At 44.1% G+C, this 23,743-nt stretch overlaps 1 protein-coding gene across 3 annotated transcripts in view; it reads right to left on the reverse strand.

Moving 5' to 3' along the window:
- Nucleotides 1-23,743, reverse strand: part of Fzd6 (frizzled class receptor 6) — a 36,228-nt gene that overhangs the window by 8,223 nt on the left and 4,262 nt on the right. For all 3 annotated transcript variants that reach the window (XM_076555858.1, XM_076555857.1, XM_076555859.1), the window contains one exon: nucleotides 6,626-6,822. In XM_076555858.1, coding sequence (XP_076411973.1) covers nucleotides 6,626-6,822 — 197 coding nt within the window. The remainder of the gene's footprint in view (nucleotides 1-6,625; nucleotides 6,823-23,743) is intronic.

Raw genomic sequence — 23,743 nt, forward strand, 5'->3', positions numbered from 1 at the left:
TCTATTTCCTTGGAAAATAATCAGTCAAGTCATAATTTTAAATATTTTTTGCCTTTAAGACTGAATATTTAAGAGAATGTATAATTTACTTATTTTGGTAATCTCCAGACAAAATACTGGCCTGCTTAATAATGGCGTGTGAAATATAAAACCCAAGGAAGCTGGCTTTTCTTTATCTGAGTGTGGGACAGCGCCTGCTGGACACGCGCTCTTTCCACTGAGCTCCAGTCTACCCTGCTTCCTTTCTCTAATGCTCAGAGCAGTTCCTGATCAATCACGTGATAAAGGGGAATAAAACTAGGATGGCTAAGGAGAGTGACAGGGTAGAGCTTACAGTCTCAAAAGAAGGACAGGACCACCATCACGACACAGGTTGCGGATCAGCTTGACTCATTATCACTGGCTGTCAGCCTCTTTGCTTGTGGACTAATTTGAATAACACACAGGGGGCTGGAGAGATGGCTCAGAGGTTAAGAGCACTGACTGCTCCTCCAGAGGTCCTGAGTTCAATTCCCAGCAACCACATGGTGACTCACAACCATCTGTAATGGGATCTGGTGCCCTCTTCTGGCCTGCAGTCATACATGCTGTATACATAATAAATAAATAAATCTTTAAAAAAAAAAAGAATAACACACAGATAATTCTCTTCTATATAGAACTTTACCACTGAGCTGAATTTGTGCACACTGGTATTACTTTGAGGGGTCTATATGCTTTAAAAACAATGAGAATGCATTCAAAATAAAACAAACTAAGATTAAAATAGAGAATAAGAGGGTGGAGAGGTGGCTCAGTGGTTAAGGCACTGGCTCCTCTTCCAGAGGACCTGAGCTTGATTTCCAGCACTGTCATGGCAGTTAGGGACTTTGTGTAAGTTCAGTCCTAGAGGATTAGACGCCCTCTTTTGGCATCTGTGGGCACTGCACACACATGCAGGCAAAACACTCATAAATATCAATAACATACTTTTAAAAATTTATGTATTTTATATGTGCATTGATGCTTTGCTTACATGTATGTCTGTGTGAAGATGCCAGATCCCCTGGAACTGGAGTTACAGACAGTTGTGAGCTGCCATGTTGGTGCTGGGAATGAAACCGGGTCCTCTGGAAGAGCAGCAAGTGCTCTTAACCTCTGAGCCATCTCTCTAGCCCCAATAAAATACTTTTTGAGGGAGAAAGACAGAAAGAGAGAGGGGGTGGGAGAGAGAGAGAGAGAGAGAGAGAGAGAGAGAGAGAGAGAGAGAGAGAGAGAGAGAGAGAGAGAGAGAGAGAGAGAATGAGAATGAATAAGGGCTTGGTGTGGTGGAGAACACCTTGATCTCAGGATTCAGGAGGCAGAGGCAAGCTGATCTCTGTGAACTGGAGACCAGCCTGGTCTACAGAGTGAGATCCTGGATAGTCAGGGCTACACAGTGAGACTCTGTCTCAAAACAAAGACAGGGAGATAGAAATATATTCCTGTAAAATGAAAACTCAAAATCTTGCAACTTTATTGAAATGTAACATCATTCAGTCCAGTTCTGCTTAGTGTCTTTTTCCTGGCCCGCTCTGGTTTTTTAAAATAGGGTTTCTCTGTGTAGCTTTGGAGCCTTTGGACCCAAGCTGGCCTTGAACTCACAGAGATCCGCCTGTCTCTGCCTCCTGAGTGCTGGAATTAAAGGCATGCACCACCACTGCCCATCAGTGTCTTTGAAGTAAAGCAATATATTACACACATGGCCAGGACTCCTTCCGTCACATCTTACTCCCTTTTCTTTCTTCTCAAGAGCATTCATTACCGGAAATGTGGTTTTTATTCTCCTCGAGCATCTGAGGATATTTTACTGTATTATTTACTAGCCATGACCTTGTCTAGGAGTTTCCCAGGTCCTGAACTGTATAGAAATGGCATCAGGCCATAACTTCGCTTTCTACACGCAACACAACTTTCTCAGTTTATTAATATCGACAGGTGTGAGTCAGCTGTGTTCATTTTATCAACCTGATATAGTAGGAGTTCAGTGTGTAAGTGCATCACAATTGCTAATTGTTCTTTCATGATGGACATTCAGATATTTTTCTACTTTAAAAAATGGGGGCCCGTAAATGGCTCAACAAGTAAAGATGCTTGGGGGCCAAGCCCGACGATCTAAGTTCAATCTCCTGGACCCCCATGGTGGAAGGACAGACCTGACCCCACAGTGTCCTCTGACCTCTACCCATACACTATGGCATGCACAAATCACCCACCACAATAGGGTTTTTAGAAGGAATAACTGATATTCTTGTGGATGGCTCAGAATTTGTTAGGAGTTTCTATAGACAATTTCTCAGATTTAGGATATGGGCATTTACAATTTACCACATATTAATAAATTGTTTTGGAAAATGATTATATATCTACCAGAATGTGTGAATTCCACAAAGGTTCTATACTTTCTTCAGCCTGGCGATAAACAACACAAAACAAAAAACCAGCCTTCCCCAACTTACTGTGTGAGATTTCACTATATAAACAAAATATTTAAAATTCTAAACTCCTAATGTCTATAGAATAGGAAACAAAATAATGAACATTAAAGTGTAAAGTTCAATGAATTGGTAAGGATCATTCATAATTAACTGTGCTTAAAACCCTCTCCAAGCTGTCACTGTGTAGACCAGGCTAGCCTAAGCCTAAACCTGGTACATACCTCAGGCTGGCCTTCAACTTGGGTCCTCCTACCCTGGGTCCTGAGTTGGTATTACAGGAGTGCACCACCATGCCTAGCTTTAAATCCTGTTTTCTTACTATTTTCTTACTGTAACTGCGGTTGGTCAGACCTACACAATATTAATCACATCAATCACATTTATTCACTGTCACAGAAAGGCCGAGATGGAATTTACTTAGGTGAAAAAAATGTATTCCTGAGACTCATATCTAATAGACAATTTTACCTTGCCTAAATAGATTACATTAGTATGGTGTGATGGTATATATAAGAAACACAAGTAGCATTTTGATCCTGACACAGTAGGATGGTTCACATTATAAAAACACATTAAGTGAGCACTTTTGCATCATTTGCATTATGGAATGCAAGCAATGACTTAAAACTCCATCACAGTATTCTGGGTGGTGGAGGCACCTGCTCATGGATTTCCTCATTTAAAACTGTGGGTCCATGTGTGTGCATGTGACTGCGGTGCCCACGAAGGTGAAGACCTCCAGAAGGCTGCCTGACAAGCGGCTGTGAGGCACCTGATACGGGTGCTGGGACCCAAACTCTGGCTCTCTGCAAGAGCAACACAAGCCTTCTTTGCAGCCCTAGTGTGTTTTCTTGAAAACGGGACAGGCACACAGTGATGGAGACAGTGAGGCCATCGAAGACTGAGAATGAGGGGAAGAAAGCGGAATGAGACCCCAGGACTCTCCCACTGTGTACTGGATAGGCGCGGAATGAGACCCCAGGACTCTCCCACTGTGTACTGGATGGGCGCGGAATGAGACCCCAGGACTCTCCCACTGTTTACTGGATAGGCTGTGCTACAGGGAAAGACAGGCGAGAGAGGACGGGGAGGAGGTGTGGTTAGAAGGAGACACACTGGCAACACAGTCCTGCATAAGAAGCGTGTCCGGCCCTGACAAGCTGGGGACCTGGGCCTCCAAGGACTGAGGTGCGTTCCCCAACCGTTCCAAAGCAAAGGCACTTGGAAGGGCAGAAGCGCTGTCCTGGGAACCCAGAGCCTAAGTGTGTCGTTCTTCCAGAGTCCCAGAGTCGAACAGAAGCTGCCTGTGTGGGTGCGTTAAAGCTTCCAGCAGGCGAGGACAAGAGCTCTAGTCAGAAATTCTCCTGTTTTTGTATTTGCAGAGTAAGATGCCATAAAACCTTAAAGACTGTTCTAACATCCAGGGAGAAATTAGAGTATTTCTAGTGATCAAATCATCAGTAGTTTAAAAAAAGAGGTTTGTCTGCTTTATACTAGTGATATATGGTTTGACATTGGGTTTACACAATTTTTTTTTTTTAAAAATGGAGGTTCTATTTTCCAATGCAATGTATCGGGTATTTCAAACACAAAACAAATTTGATTTGGTATAAGAAAACGATGTTTCTCAACAAAATCAAACTTTACAAAATTAAAACTCCAAAAGACGGGGAAATGTCAGATTCAATACCACTCATGTTTTTGTGATTCATGACCTTTATGCTTTAAAACTGTGCAGGCAATCCCAGAAAGAGCAAGCATCTTTCCCACCGACATCACCTCTGAGTACACCTAGAATTTATTAATGTCATCCTCCTGCCACTAAGTTGTAAGATCCAGGACAACGGGAATTCTTCCCTGCTGTATCTTCAGCTTAGGCCAGGAGGGCATACAGTAAGAAGGCACGAAGACCGAGGGGGAATCTGGGGTTCTCTCCTCTCCCCTCCTGCCGGTATCATCCTCAGGGATTTGACCTCTTTGTGAACTACTCATTCAACTCTGGCTTCTTAACTTCCTTCTCTCCAAAGATAATCCAGAACCACTTCAGCTATCTTAGTTATGGTGACCTAGGAATCTGGCTGTTTTCTGTAGGGGTGCGCTAGCTTCAAAAATCAGCTCAGGCATCTTGCCAGTGGTCTGTAAGCTCCAATCTTAGGGTGTGTTTATAAACTGTCTACAATGCCTTTTTAAACCTCACAGGGACATCCTGTTTCCACCTCAGTCCTCATCCATTTAGGCAGTCACAGACTAACTAATGTTGAATATCCTTTTCATTATTCTTTCATCTTACTCTTTCTTTCTATTATTCATTTTATGTATGCAAGTGTTTTGCGTCCATTTCTTTATGTGGATGCCTAGTGCCCTCAGAGGCTAACAGAGGGCATCAGATCCCCTGAAACAAGAGTAATGGACAGTTGTGAGCTGTCATGTGGGTGCTTGGGAGTCGAACCCGGGTTGTCTATAAGAACAACAAATGTTCTCTGCAGCCTCTCATGTTACCCTTTCTCATCTTTGCACTGTATCCATCTGATAAAACTTCAACCACAGATTAACCCCAAATACCTGTTCCCCAGGTAACAGGCCCCAGCATCCCACCACTGCTGCAGAATGTCTCCACAGACCAGAGTATCCACTACAAATTCAGGATTACCCACAGTGCCTCGATAGTCTACTCCACCTGCCGCCTATCAAATTTATAACCACCTCCCCGACTCAACAGGACCCAGACACCAGCTACTTCCAACGGATACTAGCAGGCGAAGTCCTCCAAGCATCTTGGTAACCATACAACCCAACCATTCAGGGCCACCCCGACCCATCCCACCACTAGGACGGAGGCGCCTCCTGCCTGTCACATTTGTGCTTGGGATCCTATCTCCTCCTCAGAAGACTCTACTGACTGTTTCTTCTTGTTGTGTATGACTGTCTTTCCCTTGATCTGAAGTTCTTACAGTAGTCAGTTATTGTTCCTTCATCTTGTACTAAATCTGTCCAATAAAACTCTACCACAGATAAAGCCCGCTGTTGACTTTCTCTGTGCTTTCTCTTCCTCCCCACTTACCTCACTAAGGGAATCTTCTGAGTCCCTCCAGCAGCCACACCCTCTTCCTGTTTCAACACCAGGTTTCCTGAAGACTGTGCACATGTCTGACTTTATTCTCCATCCCTCCATCCCTCTTAGCCCCACAGTCCAGCCTCTGCCCCCAGCACTCCAGTAAAGGAGCGACTGCTCCTCCACAGTGGCTGGACCAGGTACTTCCTCATCCTTGGATTCCTCCTCCTGGACACACATGCACACTCTCCTTATTAGTCAGTCCAGTTGTGACCAAATGACTGACATCTTGACAAACAAAACAAAACAAAACAAAACACCTGGATGTAAAGGGCTACTGGCAGAGGCAGCTGAGATGAACTCCCTACTCATCAACGCTGGAAAAGGGAGGCAGCCTGGAGTCCTGAGGTGAACTGCCAAGGAGAGCTTTCCAACATCCCTCATGGGACCGCAGCAGGAGCGCCCTGATCTGCACACTGGGGACCCCTGCCCCCGGCAGGAGACCATGTTGTGCATCTGGAGGGCCTGACTGCTGCTTCTCTCTTTATCTTGTACCATAGTCGTTCTTATTATTTTATTTTCGAGACAGGGTCTCACAAGATAGCCTTGAAGTCCCGATCCCCTGGCACAGCCTCCTGAGGAGCACTCAGATTATAGGCCTGTGCCACCGTGCTCAGCTCCTCATGGTATTTCAACGCCCTACTGTGCCAAGAGCTTTCCCATCACAAGGACAAGCTGCTCCTGGTGTCTGGAATGCTCTTCCCCTCTCCCATCACCGAAGTAACTCATCCGTATCTGTCACAGTTTAGGTGACAGTCAACTCCTTCTTGACCCCTCCCCAGCCCCAGTTCTAATCACGCCCTCGCCTTTGCTGTGTCTCAGTCATTACTGCACTTACTAACAGAACTACTTGATTATTACCTGCCCCTTCTCCCTCACCCAAAGTTCCCTGAGAGCAAAAACTAAGGCTGTTGATTGCTAACCAATAGGTAGGTCTACAGTGCTTACCACCATTGTGCCCAAGTGTGAGTCAATGTTAGTAATATCATGGGTAGCTAACAATATTGAAAGTATTCAGTATTTGTATTTTCAATTTTCAGTGAAAAACATAACTTACCTGTTACATTCAAGTTCTTCAGGCCACCAGATCCCAAAAGTGTCAATTAAGTTTTTGCAATCAGAATATACTGTCTCACATAATTTACGACAAGGTGGAACCACATGGATTTGCTCTGTGCAGGTTGGTATGAAAGCTTGGCAAAGGAATATTTCAACATTTGGTGAACATTCCAGATTTGCAAGAGGCAGAAAGTGCTATTAAGAAAACATAGAAAGACACAGTTAGAAAAATGTTAATCACAAATGCTTAAAGCATATACCTTTTTACTTATCTTCCAAATGAGTCTTTAACTCTTTCTTTCAATATGGTTACATTTTGAGGTAGGAACTTTTTAGTCTGTTAGATTTATGTATGAGTTCTTCCTACAAGGTGGAAGTTATCATTTTATAGGTTATACCTTTTTTATTTTTAGAAGAAATGCTTTATCATTGTTCATTCATCCCATCTGCACAGGCATTCATCATTCAGATATATATATACACACACACATATATATATGTATACACACACACACACACACACACACACACTCACATACACACACACACATAGGGTAGCAGACACTACTGTAGACTCTGGGGATACAGCAGTGACTGGAACAGACTTCCTTCCCGCCTTTAATTTCATCTAGTGGTCAAGGCCATCGTTAAGAAACAGCAGTATAGAACCACCACTCCTTAGACAGGTAAGGACAAGCTGCAGTCAGGGGTGGGAAGAGACAGACTGTTTTAGATAGGTGGGCAGAGGATGTCTCCAGGAGACAGGCGAGCAGACTCGAGTGAGGTCAGAAGTCACGACTGAGGCACAGTGTAAAGACTGAGGCAGAAGCACCATGGATGGGGACAAGCAAAGGAGAGCAATGCAGGAGACCGACGGGAACCAGTGCCGGCGGGGGAGGCCGGCGGGGGAGGCCGGCGGGGGAGGCCGGCGGGGCACGGTGAAGACTCGGACGGTTCTTTTGGAGTCCTCGAACAAGGGCAGACGTAGATCTTAAAGAATCACGTTTGTGGGACTATGGATTGCTGTAGATGTAAGATTAGCAAGCATGGGGTAGTGAGGCCCAGAGGGCCTCTGCAGTGTGCTAGAAAGGGCGGGCACAGTGACTTCCACTGGGTGGTAATAATGGGAAGTGGCCAAATTTGAAATATATTTTGATGGAAGAATTGTAGGATTTATGGGCAGACTGGGTATAAAAAGAATGAATTCTTTCATTCTTTTCAAGATTCTTGGTCTGAACAGCTTGAGCATCATGAGATCTGGATGATTGGGAGACTGTGTGAAGGACAGTGGGTCTGAATTATGTTGTAAATGGACTGAGTGTGAGGTGCTTGGTGAAGCCAAATGGAGCTGTCAAGAAGCAGATGTTCACATCTGGAGTGCACCAGAGAGGTAGTGCTGGTGGGTTTCCCTGGAGCAGTGTTCTGGTGGAAGGGGATCAGGATCTGATCTCTAGAGCATTTCTTTATTTAGAATCAACAAAAAGAAGACCTAAAGAGGAGCAGGCAGTGAGGTGGGTAGGAATCCAAAAAAAATGGTATCCTGTAAGACAAAAGGAAAAGATGTTCAGAAAGAGGAAGTGTGCTGGTTTTGCTGTAAACAGAATAAAGACTCAGGGTTTGCCATGGGACTTGGTGTGACGGCTGTCACAAGTGGTTTCACATTCTGTTCCTTTCCTTCTGCCTCAGTCGTGACTTCTGACCTCACTCGAGTCTGCTCGCCTGTCTCCTGGAGACATCCTCTGCCCACCTATCTAAAACAGTCTGTCTCTTCCCACCCCTTCCTGCAGCTTGTCCTTACCTGTCTAAGGAGTGGTTCTATACTGCTGTTTCTTAACGTTGGACTTGACCACTAGATGAAATTAAAGGCGGGAAGGAAGTCTGTTCCAGTCGCTGCTGTATCCCCAGAGTCTACAGTAGTGTCTGCTACCCAATGATGTCATATACATACACATATATAAATAATGAATGCCTGTGCAGAGGATGGATGGACAATGAATGGCAAAGCATGCCTAAAACAAAACAATGGGCCAGCAAAGAAAGGATCACAACTGTGTTCAAAGGAGGACATACCTGAATATTTGATAATTTATCAGGCGCCAAAAGGCAATGAAGAAATAATTCTAAAGTTCAGAGGGAAAGTCACTTTCAATACAGAATTCTATATCTAGCCAAATATTTAGGTTAGGGTAAAATAATGACATTTTTGGCCCTGGAAGGAATTTTAAAAATTGACTTTCAAATTAAAAAGTACAGTGTGTCCAGAGAAACTCCTCCTGCAGCAGATGGGAACAAATACAGAGACCCACAGCCAGACATTATGCAGAGAGTGAGACCTTGGGACACTCAGTCCTAAAAGGGAGGTCTTCTTCAAATCCCTCCTGTCAGGGATCAGGGACCCTGACAGAAAAGGAGGCTGAAAGAGTGTACCAGCCAGAGGGGATGGAGGCCACCAAGAAAACAAGGTCCTCTTAATCAATGATCTAGGCACCTATGAACGCACAGAGACTGAGACAACTTGTACAGGTCTGCACCAGATGGTGTCCTAGAGCGGAAAGGGAGAGTGGACAGGTGTCCCTATCCCTAACCCAGAGATATCTCCAGCAGACAACCACCTGCAAATGATAATTTCACCTACTCCAAGGGAGTCTCACTGGGGACAACAGACTACTCTCAAGGGTAGACTGCACACCCAGCAGCAGACGGCCAACAGGAAGTGGACTCGGGAGCTTTGGAGGCTGCCTGTCTCTTATTGTCCTGTCAGGGCTTCCCTTTTCTATTTTATTTATATATACTTTTCCTTCTCTACTTTTACCCTACAGGTCCTTTGCATATGCATTATGGTTTCCAGGTCACTGTTTTTATGGGATTCCTGATTATACCATCAGTGAGTCTCTTTCTTGTGCTTTCTCTTGGGCTCTTTTCCTTCTGTTTGTTTTCTTCTGTTCGGAAATGTTAGTTTTGGTTGTACTGTATTGTATTGTATTGTATTGTATTGTATTGTATTGTATTGTATTGTATTGTATTGTATTGTATTGCATTGCATTACATTATATTCCCTTAGAAGCCCGTTTGTTTTCTAATGAGAGACAGAAAGGAGGTGGATCTGGAGGGGAGGGGAGGTGGAGAGGAACTGGGAAGAGTAGAGGGAGGGGAAACCATAACCAGGACATATCATGTGAGGGATAAAAATCATTTTCAGTAAGAGGGGTGGAAAAGTCAAGTACGCAGCCTTCCTGGAGAAGATACCGATGGGGGAAACCAAGAGGGAAAATGGTGGAGGGTGTGGGACTGAGGTGACGGACACTGAAGAGTAGAAAGGGGCCCTGAGCAGCACAGCTCTGAGTCTAGTGCACAAAGCCATCAGAGCACAGGAAGGCAGATGTGTGAAGGAAAGAGCCCTGGGAAGGGCAGTGGGATACTGGAACCAACAGACTGCAGGGGCTGGGGATGCAGCTCGGTTGGCTGAGTGCTTGCCCAGCACGCATAAGGTCCCAGCCCCGTGCAAACCAGGCATGATGGATTCTAAAGCCAGCGCACAAGAAGCGGAGGGAGAAGGATCAGAAGTTCAAGATCGTCCTTGGTGACACAGTGAGTGTGAAGCCAGCTTGGGCTACATGAAGCTCTGTCTCAAAAATAAAACTCCAAGAAAAAAACGAACAAAAAATGGGAAGAAATCAAAGAAAGCCAAGAAAAAGCAATTAAACAGATGAAAGAAACATTCCAAGATCTGAAAAATGAATTTGAGACAATAAAGAAAACACATGCTGAGGGAATGCTGGAAATAGAAATCCTGACTAAACGAACAGGAACTACAGAAACAAGCATAACCAACTGAATGCAAGAGATGGAACAGAGAATCTCTGACACCGAAGACACAATAGAGAAAATAGAACCCAGCACTCAAGAAGCGGAGGGAGAAGGATCAGTCTGAAGCCAGCTTTGGCTACATGAAGCTCTGTCTCAAAAATAAAACTCCAAGAAGAAATAAAAAGAAACACACACAGAAAACAGGTTGTACAGTACCTGGAACACCTCGGGAAATCGATGCTAGGTGTCTGACAAGACTATTAAGACATCTGAAAGAATCAGCCACACGTACAGACAGCAAAGGGACTGGGGGAAATGCAGCTATTGCATTAACTGTGGGAGATATTAAAGAAATAAACAGGCTGGGCGGTGGTGGCGCACGCCTTTAATCCCAGCACTCGGGAGGCAGAGGCAGGCGGATCTCTGTGAGTTCGAGGCCAGCCTGGGCTACCAAGTGAGATCCAGGAAAGGCGCAAAGCTACACAAGAGAAACCCTGTCTCGAAAAACCAAAAAAAAAAAAAAAAAAAAAAAAAAGAAATAAACAGACTTCTCGACACAGCGGTATCTGATATTTAGTGTCCCTTGCAACACTAACACCGATAAGAATTCGACTAAACACTGTCATTAGGATGCAGGAAAGAAAAGTAAAAGCAGAGGAATAGGAGAACCGAACTCTGACCTACAAACAGAGACTGAAATTCAACAGAGACAGTCAACAAAGAAGAGAGAAAACACACCTAAGAGTTGAGTGGCTGCTCTGGGAAGCAGGGTGGGAGGTGCGGGCAAGGACTGCTGCTCTTGTGTGGAAAGCCTTTGGTATGGAGGGTTTCCCCAGCTTTATTCAGGTAGTCACATGTGATGAATTAAATCTATACGAAGTGTACAACTAGCTAAGTTTTGAAAGCATTACTCTAGTCAAGATGACTATAATCTAGTTCCCCTGTAGCCCTCCCCGCCCCGTCACTTCCCCACCTCATGCACTCAGTACCTCCCATCCCTGGCAACCACTTCTCTATTTTATACAAGTGGAACCACACAGTTTGTGTGCTTTTCTGTTGCTTAGCTTCTTTAACCCGGAATCATCATTTGTTTAAGGATTCATTTATGGATTTTAGTGATGTGTGCCCGAGTGAGTTTATGTGTACCGTGTGTGTATACAGGTGTCCCAAGAGGTCAGAGGTCATCTGATTCCCTGGCACTGCAGTCACAAGTGGCTGTGAGCCATCTGATATGGGGACCTGAAACCACCCTCCCCATCCATCCTCTGCAAAGGCAGTAAGTGTTCTTAACTGCAGAGTCAGCTCTCCAGCCCAAGGTCATTACTGTGAGATGCATCCATGCTGTTCTGTGGAGCAATGGTCCATTCCTCCTAACTGCTGTGGGGTCCCACTGCACTGTCACCCCATCATCTGCTCCTCCACTCACTCGACTGCTGACGGGGCAGTCTCCATGGGACACTTCAGTGCGGAGCAACTGCTAGCAGGCAGCTACACACACAGCACTGCGGGCAAGACGCTTTCAAATACAGATGCGGGGCTGGAGAGACGCTCAGCAGTTAAGGGCACTCCTGCTCTTCCAGAGGACCTGAGTTTGGATCCCAGCACCCATGCTGGGCAGCTCACAACTGACTATAACTCCCACTCCAGAGGACACGGATACACACACACACACACACACACACACACACACACACACACACACACATACATGAATAAATAAAAAATGTATCTTTAAAAAGAATACCTACTCTTAAAGTCATCAGTATAAAAACTGACATCATATAGAGAGAATGTGTAGTAGGAGAGGACTGGGAATTCTGATTTGTGAGGAATGTACTGAACATCATCATTTAGCATCATTTCTCCATCTTCTTAATGCCACAGAAATGCTTTTATTTAAACATTTAAAAAAATCCTAAAATCACAGCTGTATTAACAAACAAGTTAAAAAAAAAACCTAGGAAAAGCTCTCATTGGTGAATTATAAGGTCTGAAAAGTTTCTGGAAGATAAAAAGGAATAGGAATGGTGTTTTCATCAGTACGGCCAACTAAACAGCTCCTGACTTGCAAATACACTTTAAAATACACTGCTGAGTACTACTTATACCTAATACATTGTTTCTTAAAATATAAACAGCTAGCCGGGTGGTGGTGGTGCACTCCTTTAATCCCAGCACTCAGGAGGCAGAGGCAGGTGGATCTCCATGAGTTGGAGGCCAGCCTGGTCTCCAAAGTGGAAAGGCGCAAAGCTACACAGAGAAACCCTGTCTCGAAAAACTAAAAAAAAAAAAAAAAAAAAGTGTGTGTGTGTGTGTGTCTGTCTGTCTGTCTGTCTGTCTGATGGACAATTTCATAACAATGAGGCTGAGACAAAAGTATAGAAAGTTCACGGCCAGGTATATCAAAACCTGAGGATCCACAATCAACAATCACATGACAATAAGTTTAGAGAATGTTGGACCCATGGAAAGTTCACCCGACCTGATGGGGCAAAGTGACTAAGGAAAAACAGGGCCATCACAACTGGTATTCTGGCACTCTGGTTGTGAGCCAAGCCTTTGAGAATGGCAAAGCCATCTTTCCAGCCCACAGCTGGTATTCTGTATCTCTCTCTCAACCTTTTCCAGTAAAAAGGCACTCAATGGTCAGCCTTTCACCTGGCCAGGAAACTGCCGAGGCCCTGTGAGAATCCTCTTCTGGTGAAGAGGCATGAACAGCTGCCCACTGATTTCTTGTTTATGCTGTCCTCAACCAGTCTAATTCTAATAGAATAGTTTTGAGTGTCTGGCCAGGGAAGCAGGTGGGCTGACTGCAGACCTTCGCCTCACCTTCTGTTCCTCCAAATCTAATCCCCCAGCTCTGCACCAGAATACCTCCTGCAGCCCTCCCCCCATCTCCAGTGGACCCAACAGGTCTTCCCCTCCTAACCCCATGCCCTGTGCACTGCTTTATTGCAGCCCCCAACTCCAGCAGGCGCTCTCTGGGAACCCACAGGCCACTCCCGCCAGAGCAGCAAGTAAGCTAACTGCACATCTTCACCTCTCCCTCCATCCCTCGAAGTCCAATCCCCCAGTCTCATCCCTGGCTCTTCAGCAAACATTCTGCTGTAGCCTCCCCTCACTTTCTGCCCGCATACCCAGTGGACTGACTGAGCAGATCCTGGTGGAAACACCCTGCTTTTCTCCCCCTTGTGAAAGCCCTCTACTGCCCCCAGCCCCTCCCCATTCCTAAGTCCCAGGTCCCAATATCCAGAAACACATTTTACCTGAAATCCCCAGTGCCCATATCTATCAGGACCCCAGATTTTCCTACAGGCAACACACAGTCTACCACACTCTCTTAAGAACTAGAAAGGAAACAGAAACCAAGGAACAAAACTTCCACCCAACAAAGACAAGATACCAACACCTAGAATTACAGTCTTCCCAACCCCAGGTGTCTAGACACCAGCATAAAAAAACAAAACAAAACACAGTAACAGCCAGAACAATCCATCTCCATAGAGCCCAGCAACCCCAGCCCAGCAGGCCCTAAATATTCCAACATAAAGACTTTAAAACAGCCTTTATGAAAAGGCTAGGGTCCTCACGTAGAGTCTGATAACCAGATTCTTCAGTAGGAAGAATGCAAGGGCACAGTGCTGTGTTCTGACAGGGAAACCACTTCACAACTGACACAGTGAGCTGACGGCCAACACTTAAAAACTGATGTCTAGTTCAATGGCAAGATGCAAGTCACACACATATGTCTGCTTTACAACTTCCTTTTTTTGTTTTGTTTGTTTCTGAGACAGTCTTTCTCTGTGTAGTTTTGGTGCCTGTCCTTGATCTCGCTCTGTAGACAAGGCTGGCCTCCAACTCACAGAGATCCGCCTGGCCCTGCCTCCTGAGTGCTGGGATTAAAGGTGTGCGCCACTGGCTGCTCTACAACTTTCTTATAGGACAAACACACAAGGTGTGTGTACTGAGCAGCTTCTGGTCTCTCAGGCTCTCCAGCATCCGGCTAGTCAATGCTGGACTCCCCAGTGAGCCATATGAAAGCCAGCCTAACGAAGCTACTTTCAATACATATTCATTCTGAGTTCTAGTCCTCTGGAGAGCCCTGACACAAACAGTTTGCCTACTACAGCAACAATGACACTTACATACAGAAAAGAGACTAAGTCAGACACTGAAAACGGAAACTCTGTCTGAAGGCCAGGCTCATCAGTTAAATGTGTGTGAGACAGGGGAGTGGCTGACAGCGGCTGCCACCTAGATCCAGCAGACCTTTCCTTGGAGATGTGAGCACAGAATTATCAGACACATCAATTCTACATATACAAAAAAGAGAACCTCAATTTTTAGGTGAGAAATCTCCCAAATCTTGAATGTTGGCACTTTAAAACACTGTGCAGGACAAAGAGGACACTTCTTTGGATCAGATCCAATAGAGCCACCAACTTGCAAGTTGATCAGACTAACAGACAAAGGACTTAGTCTTGGGAGCCTGCGAGGACCTTTGAGTCAGTGATTCTCAAAACGTCCGTGTACACCTCACCTAGCTAATAAACGGTTAAGTGGTAAGTACAAAAAGCCCGACCGACCAAACAAACAAAGGCTTGGCTGCTCTGGCCCAGAAGGAAACCCTCCCTGCTGAGAAGCTTCTCCGGGCTTCCTTCTACAGTGACCTCACAGCACCTCCACATCACAGACCCACAACCACTGAGCTGGGCCAAGCCTTCGGATCACAAGGAGTATGTGCCAACTTCTTAGTGCAAATTATTTTGGAAATTCCCAAATCTATGCTGGATTAGAATCTAAATGTTCTTATTCCAGACTCACTGCTACTGTTACAATACTTATAAATCTTATAATTATCAAATGTTATAATGAGCTTTTTCAGACACCACAATAACCCTGTGAAACAGCCTCCAGATGAAGGGTCGGACTCTGGGAGGTTAAGTAACCTTGGATAGTGACAGAGCTGTAAGCAACAGGAGGGATTGTAGCCCATGTGACCCCAGAGTCTGTCCTCTTGATCTTTACCCCAGTTCTTGCTGAAAATCACACTCTCAAACCACAAGCCAAGTAACAATGTCTCAATCCAACAAGGATGGAGGAGGAATACCTTAGAAGAGGACTGGAAATTCACAGGTCACACATCAAAAACCTCAAGGTATGTTTATCATTCCAAATATTGTGCAGACCTCCTCAATGTGCACAGGTAATTTTGGAACAAATACTTTAGAAACAAGCACTACTTCAAACAATGGGTCAGCCTGCTACTGAACTCAACATAGCAGTCACTTGAAAGCATGAACAGGATGAGAGTATTTTCTCAAGCTTTTGAAGTAAAAATCTCACTAGGAATCAACATTTTTCCAGAGAACATTCATGCTCCATATTTGGAAACCAAATCTTTAGATACAAATACTAAAAGCCTAACCTGTGATAATCTTCACGTCCTTCAGTTTTATACTCTGAATTCCATGCTGAAATTATGTGTCTTTGCATAGGAAGTGCCATGTAAACTTCTGAACTGAGGAAATAGTCAAGCTCCACGGTCTCTTTAATTTGTTTTTCCTGCTTGGTGAAATATCCCAACTCTCTCAGTGATCCTATGTCTTCATGATCTCACTCATGCATTTTTCATTTTTCTATTATATTCTCAAAGAAAGTCACACAGTAACAAAAAGTATCACTAATACTTTTGAGGGTCTAGCATTTAATAATGATTAAAAATAGTCCAGCTGGGCAGTGGTGGTGCACACCTTTAACCTCAGCACTTGAGAGGCAGAGGCAGGCGGATCTCTGTGAGTTCGAGGTCAGCCTGGTCTACAAAGAGAGTTCTGGGACAGCCCAGGCTACACAGAGAAACCCTGGCTCAAAAACCAAAGAAATAAATAAGTAAGTAGTCCTGCTAACTGAAGTTTTAACCTTCAGAGAAATGAAAAGCAGATTCCTTCAAGGGTCAATCCTCAGCTGGAACCCTAGACAGAGCTGCTACTATTGGTACTTCCTGGCAGAAACCAGAAAGGAGAAGGCAAGCGAAAAGGGAATTCACACCTCTACTGCGTTCTGAAAAAACAAAACTAAAACCAGCTAAAATAGAATAAACAGACAACGAGAACAAGAACAGGGGGCTACTTCACACGATCTTTTAACGGATAGGATACACTACCAGTACTTTAATTCTTACTAAATTCTAAATACTGTTCAACTATCTGTTGTCACCTTCCAAGACAATTTTCTGTCTCTGAGTCTCAAGGTATTCTCATGGTGAAATGAGAGAAGATTCCTAGATGACCTACCTCTAAGGGCATTCATGACAGCTCACGAGTTTATGAAAAGCAACAGAGACGTGAGCAGCAAAGCTAACCTCTGAAACAACGAGATGTGCTTTCGGCAGGCAGCTCTGTCTTGCCTGAGCTCTAGCATCAACATTTACTCTCCAGCTATTCAGCAGTTCCACTTTGGGGATCAACCATCTCTGTAGTGCCAAAAGCCTGGCATGGTGACAAACATCCTCTGGCACGATCTTATCTACGTTCTGGCTCCTTTCGTGCCCCTCACCCCCGAGATCTGAATCTGATTTTGCCAGCCTCGTCATGGAGTCTATATATTGTTGAAGCTCCATCCATTTTTCCCCCTAAAACCAGCCAACATGACTAACTAGTATGGAAATTCCACAAAGAATGGACTGTAAATGATCTCTGTAAATGGAACAAATTCTAGAAATGAGTTTCTAGCCTAACTGGAGGCCAAAAGCAGTAAGCATCCTATTACCATTTAGAGATGAAAATCTGGCAACATATGGGGCATAAATGGCAAACTGAATTAGTCTCGCAATCACTTGGGTCCTGAGTACACCTGAGAAAGAACCCTCCGATGAAGGAAAGATAATAGATCTTTCTGAATCAACTGAGTAGCTGCCATCAGAGAACTACACAGCGGAGTGAAGACCTCGAAGACGGTGTGAAGTAAAGGCTCTAAGGGCATTGTTTAGAGAACAGCCTGGTTAGCACTCTCATTTCTTGACTCTAAACACGAAACTTCAAGGGGACTGAGAGCCGCAGAGGCTGGAATACACAGTTGACCCTGCAGGCTGTCAATCTCTGTCAGCTGGATGTGCCTTTCTCTCATAGAAATCACACAGTGACAGGGTTAGGAAGCAGTGAGACCCAGAGCTCCAATGAGGACGGTGACAAGGCCAGAGGGCTTGGAAATGCAGTCCGCTAAACCCACAGCCTCTGAGGCAAGATCTTCCTTCTTGGCAAGTTTTACTTTGTAAGAAGAAAGTAAACTGTCTCTGCTCCATTCCCATCACTCTTTAATGCTTCAACCAAGAGTTCCACTTTGGCATAATCTGTGAGGGTCAAATCAAAACAAAATCCGAAAACAAAAAGCTAAAATTAGTTGCAAGACACTGTTGAGATTTACTTCTGAGAATCCAGGGAAAGGTAGAAAAAAGGAACACAATTTTATATACCAATATGTGTTGTGGAACATTAATTGAAGATGTGTTACATTTGTGCTGTGGAACATTTGTTTAATGATACAAAGATGTTGCATTCTTTTATGTTGCATTTGTTTAACTCTGTGAAGTTGTTTTACTTTGTCTGTCTAAAACACCTGAGGGTCTGATAAAGAGCTGAATGGCCAATAGCAAGGCAGGAGAAAGGATAGGCGGGGCTGGTAGGAAGAGAGAATAAACAGGAGGAGAAATCTGGGAGGAAAAAGATCAAGGAATGAGAAAAGGAGGAGAGGAGGACTCTAGGGACCAGGACCCAGCTACACAGTCAGCCAGGGAGAAAGAAGTAAAGAAAGGTATACAGGATAGAGAAAGACAAAAGCCCAGAGGCAAAAGGTAGACAGGATAATTAGTTAAGAAAAGCTGGCTAGAAACAAGCCAAGCTAAGGCCAGGCATTCATAAATTAGAATAAGACTCTGTGTGATTTATTTGGGAGCAGGGTGGTGGGCCCCCCAAAAGAGCTAAAAAGTAAAACCAACAAGAATATGGGCTTGTTTCTCAGAGAATCTAGATTTGGCAAGCTAGCTTCAGAAACAGGTTTTCTGGAGGCTGGACAAAGGCAGCCCACCATCACCTGTCAACCTCTGTATGTATGCCTTAAACAGCTGTATCTAGCAAAAGTACCACCACTATCTTGGTTTCCTACAAACAATACCATGGGTGGAAGAGCCAAATAACAAGCTAGTAAGAGGTCTTTTCTCTATCATGATAGAAAATTAAAAAGAAAATCAATAATGTAGATCAACAGGGCTTTCTGAGATTAGTGACACCATCAAAACAAGTAACCCTACTACTTGCCCATTTTAACATCCTAGGGAAACTAGATGTGTTCTTAGTAGTTGTCTTGAGCAACCCCAAGTGCATGGGTAAGGTTCTTTTCCAGATGTAGTTTCCTTACTACAATAAATCAGTGTTGCCATGGCACCTGTATGCAGCTCTAATCTGGCCAGTGCTCTTTAGCACATACAGACGGGCCAGTGGTACAACCAGGCTAACTTGCCTTGAAAGGAATTCTCAAAGAGTAGTCCCAAGATCAATGGCACCAGCAACTCCCATGAACTTCTTAGAGATGCAGATTCGCCATCCATCTCAGATCTACTGATTTGGGAACTGGAGCTGGGACCAGAGATCTACTTGATAACCTCTTCAGATGAGAACCATTTCTTCAGTTCTGCATCTCAATTTCCCTGCCAGAGACCCTGAACCGCATCACCATTTCACAGATGTCAGACTAGCCCATTATATTAAGGATGTAAAAGTGATGAGGTCATAGACCTATGCTCCAGATCCATGGTAACACATTAGAGCAAATAAACGGGTTTAATTCTACTGAATTAAAGGCACTTTCCACCTTGGTTTTGTACTGGTCCTAATAGGGATTGAAGAAATCAATGGAAAATCTAGAGAATCTAAATAACATCTAGGTCACCAACCTAAGTCACTTCTATGAATGAGGAGCTATCAAACTCACCCACTCATGACGTCAGGTGTACCCAAAGGCATTCCATCTTCAAGTGGCTAAGCATGTCTTAAAGGCATGGGGCAGCATTATAAGCTACTGTTCAAGTTCTTAGAATATCTACTTCTGCCGTGTTGCTGTTCTATCCTAAAACGTCACTGATGGGCTGGGGTGCAGCTCAAGTTTGAACAGCTTGCCTGGCACGCCCAAGGCTCTTCATCCAAGCACCAGCCCCAGAGAACAAACAACAGCAGCAGCAGCACTATGGCCTCATGGAGAATTCCCTTTGACTAAATGACAAAAGGGGACCAGTAACAGTCTAGCTTAAACAAGCTGGCCCAGCCAAGAGTGAACTACTATATCATGTTAACTTTATTCAGAGAGAGCCCTAAGTAAACAGAATTTTAACTGTTGTGTCTTATCCACATTATCAGTTGGAAGATAGTTTGAGATAAGAAGTTACACTGATAGAATATGACTAATGGCATAACCAGATAGGGATATTTTTAAAAGAGAATTTGTTTTAAATTTAGCGTGTGTGTGTGTGTGTGTGTGTGTGTGTGTGTGTGTGTGTGAGACATATGCCATAGCGCACATGTGGAGGTCAGAGGCCAGCTTCTGAGTTAGTTTTCTCCTTCTACCATGTAGGCCCCAGGGATCCACTCTGACTAGGCTTAGTGGCAGTCCCCTTTACGTGCTGAGCCATCTCGCTGGCCCCACACAGTTATTTTAAAGAGGAAGACAGGAGAACTTGTGACTAGACATCTGGAAAAGCAGTATGTAAGCACATTTTTCCAAAAGGAGCCTATAATATCCAGCGGTTTGGCTGTGTGTGAATACAAGCCAACAGGATTCGATGCAGAGGAAACTCTCAACCATGTAGACTAAATATCCACTCTGGACGAGAATCGGGTTTTTGTTTTGTTTTGTTTTTTTCTCATTATTCCAAGATTTGATTGTCAGGCTCTGGAACAACAGGGTCACGGTAGCAGGAAGGTGTATCTAAATTCAATAGTACGACTTCCCTGGAGGTGGACCCGGCTGTCACAGATGGACCATGCAGCTATGCACTGCCAGGTGAGGACCCTGAATCCCTTCCAGTAAGCATCTGCCCTCCATGAAATTCTATGCGTAGTTCTCCTAAGTAGACTCCTCCTCCACCAGTGTCTTGGGTGAAGCTGATTTCCTTGGAGCTGGGCTCCACTTCTCATCTGTCTGTTAAATAAGTTGCCCACCGCTATACTAGTCAATTCCTTCCTGCCTCACAAGTTCAGATGCCCTCCCTATCTTAGGAAGAATAAAAAAAAACCCAAAAACCAAGGAGGCTCCTTTACAGAGTGCAAATAATCAAAAGCATATAAAAGAAATGAATCAATGATCAGATCAAAATAATATTAAAACAGTTCTAAATGTGTATTTTGTTTAATGAGCAGCTGTGAGCAGAGAGCAATCTAAGAATATAAACCTTTACTGAAAACTATAATGGAAAATAGTAAGACAAAACCAGATAGATTGTTTTATATTTCATTGATGCGCCACGAGAGCACGGAGGCCGCTCTTATTCAATATTGTAGGACCGGTGTCTCTGGTTATTTATTGATTATGCACTCAAATAATCTGTTGAATGGATGGATACCCGCTGTACTCAGTGAAGTACACAGGAAAGGGCCTGGAGTTCAGTCCTACAAGTTCTGAAAAGTGTGCACTAGAATGTTTAACCGGGGTGACGACCGAGAGAAGGGAAAGGGTCGGACTTCTCTTGAAGTCTAAGCAGAGCAGTCCTGTGGCACTACTTTGGGGGGCTGTGTCTCGGTGAGTGCTCAAGAACAATTATCTTTTCACTGAAGCACGATCAGCATCCTGTCGGTAGCAGCCAAGCATCTGATTTTCATTTCAGAACGTATGCTCCCTACTCCTGGTCACACTCAGTGGTGCACACAGAACGAAGAAGGCTTCACTTCTGCTTTAAAGGGCACCAAAAAAAAAAAAAGCCGAGGTCTAGCGATAGTGATGAGAAGTGAGAGACAATCAAGAAATCTGCAAAGAGACTGATAAAGAAAGTGACAGACCTTAGGGAGAAAAGGAACACTGAACTCTTGAAGGTCCCCAATGCCAATTAAATGGAAACACTGTCAAGGTGGTTATAAAAGTCTGCAGAAAATTCTTGTGGTTTGTTTTGTTTTGTTTGTTTTTCAAGACAAGGTTTCTCTGTGTAGCCCTGGCTGCCCTGGAACTTGATTTGTAGACCAGGCTGGCCTCAACTCAGAAATCCTCCTGCTTCTGCATCCCCTGTGCTGGGATTAAAGGTGTGTACCAACATGCCTGGCCTAGAGTGAATTCTTTAAGAAAATCAATCTATTATGTATTGCTGTGTTACAAATGTTTTTACTTGCTTTTATCAACGAGTTCAATCTCAGGCTAGTCAGCTTCTTTAACAAATGTAAAGTGAAGCTTCCAGACAATAAAAATTAAAAATGCACAACATTTCCATATGGATCTGAAAAATATTTCTTGGCAGGGAGCATTATACCATTTATTTCCTTTGGAAAACTGGAAAAATATACATACTACTGGTTGATATTAGATAGGCAACTGTCCAACATGGAAAGCTAATTCTGAGAAAACCATACATTCAGGTACCATCAATAAATATTAATAAATATATTATAAATACACAAAATGGAGAAATAAAACGTATTATTATCTGCATTCCACATTTTCAAGGAAAGAAAACAATCACCAGTCTTCCCTCTGTGGACAGGCTCTTCAGAGGGCATGACTGACAGCATCCGAGACTGGGGGACCTAGGAACAAGTGGGAGGTCTGTGCCTAGTCACAGACCCTTCTGTTCACATGGGGTCTACCTTTACTCAGTAGACCCAGAAGTAGTCGGGGGGCTTCCCCTGTATCTACAACACAACATCCCAAGGGAAAGTGAGCTGTGGGTCTCTGTTTAAAACAGCAGCTATGATACTTCTGACAGAGAACACTCTCAAGTGTTTATGTATTTCACTACGACCCCTATATTACTTGTGGGAGAGCCACACCTGTTTTACCTAGTACACCCTAAAGCAAAGTAGCGGGGCCACACTAAACATCTGCTCTCCTTTACAGACTTGGGTATAAGAATGAAGGAGGCGGTAAATGATATCAGGACAGAGTCCACTGGATTCCTCTAAAAGCACAAAAAAGCAAATGTCTAAAAAAGTCACTCTACACAGAAACATTTTTTTCTTAGAAGTCTGCTGATCCAGTATTTGTCCATTCCTTTTTTTAATTGAACATCGACACTTTAATATGGAAAGGAAGGTTTTTTTTTGTGGCTTACTTCCTTTAAACTGTTTAAAAGCAGAATGGCCACATGCTGGTCTAAACACAACACATGACTCGGGTTCTGCCTGGACTTCAACAAAGAATAATACAATATTCCTGTTTCCATTTTCCCTAGACCAACCTCAGTCCTAGCATATGAAATCAGCTTCTCACAGGATGTCAACCTCCTAAGTTCTGAAGCGATGCTCTTGATAGAAAACAAAAGAAACATAATGGAAAACCAGCCGCCATTTGTTTTCCCACCGGGGAGAGTTCAGTTGCACAACATCCTTTATTACAAAGCCAACCTACTGCTCAGAGTCACAACTTAACTCTGTAACACACATGACCTTATGCTTAGCTAATAAAATGAGGAGAAAAACTGAAATCTCTTATTTCAAGCAATTTCTGAAGCAAAATTGAAGAGCCATGATATCCCTGTCAGATCCTTTTGACTTGTGATAAATTTGACTAAAAATTCATATAGAGTAGGGACTGGTGGTCCATGACTTTAATCCCAGCACTCCAGAGGCAGAGGTGGGTGGATCTCTATGAGTTAGAGGCTAGCCTGGTCAACATAGCAAGTTCTAAGCCAGAAAAAGCCATGTAGTCTCAAAACAACAACAAAATTCACATGGTGGGGCAGGGTGGAGCTGGAGAGACGGTTCAGCAGTCAAGAGTGCTTGCTGCCTCTTCCAGAGGGCCGCAGCTCAGTCCCCAGTACCCATGTCCGTAGCTCAGCACTGCCTGTAACTCCAACTCCAGGGGATCTGATGACTTCTTCTGGTCTCTGGTCTCTCTACACTCACATGCAATACTTTCACACAAACATATGCACATACATATAGTTCAAAAATAATACGTTTTTTGACAAAGTTTCTCTGTGTAGTTTTGGTGCCTGTCCTGGATCTCGCTCTGTAGCCCAGGCTGGCCTTGATCTCACAGTGATCCGCCTGGCTCTGGCTCCCAAGCGCCGGGATTAAAGGCGTGCCCCACCACCGCCGGGCCAGGAAAAAAAAAATTT

The sequence above is a fragment of the Peromyscus maniculatus genome, chromosome 20, assembly GCF_049852395.1.
Source record: "Peromyscus maniculatus bairdii isolate BWxNUB_F1_BW_parent chromosome 20, HU_Pman_BW_mat_3.1, whole genome shotgun sequence".
Classification (NCBI taxonomy): Eukaryota; Metazoa; Chordata; class Mammalia; order Rodentia; family Cricetidae; genus Peromyscus; species Peromyscus maniculatus.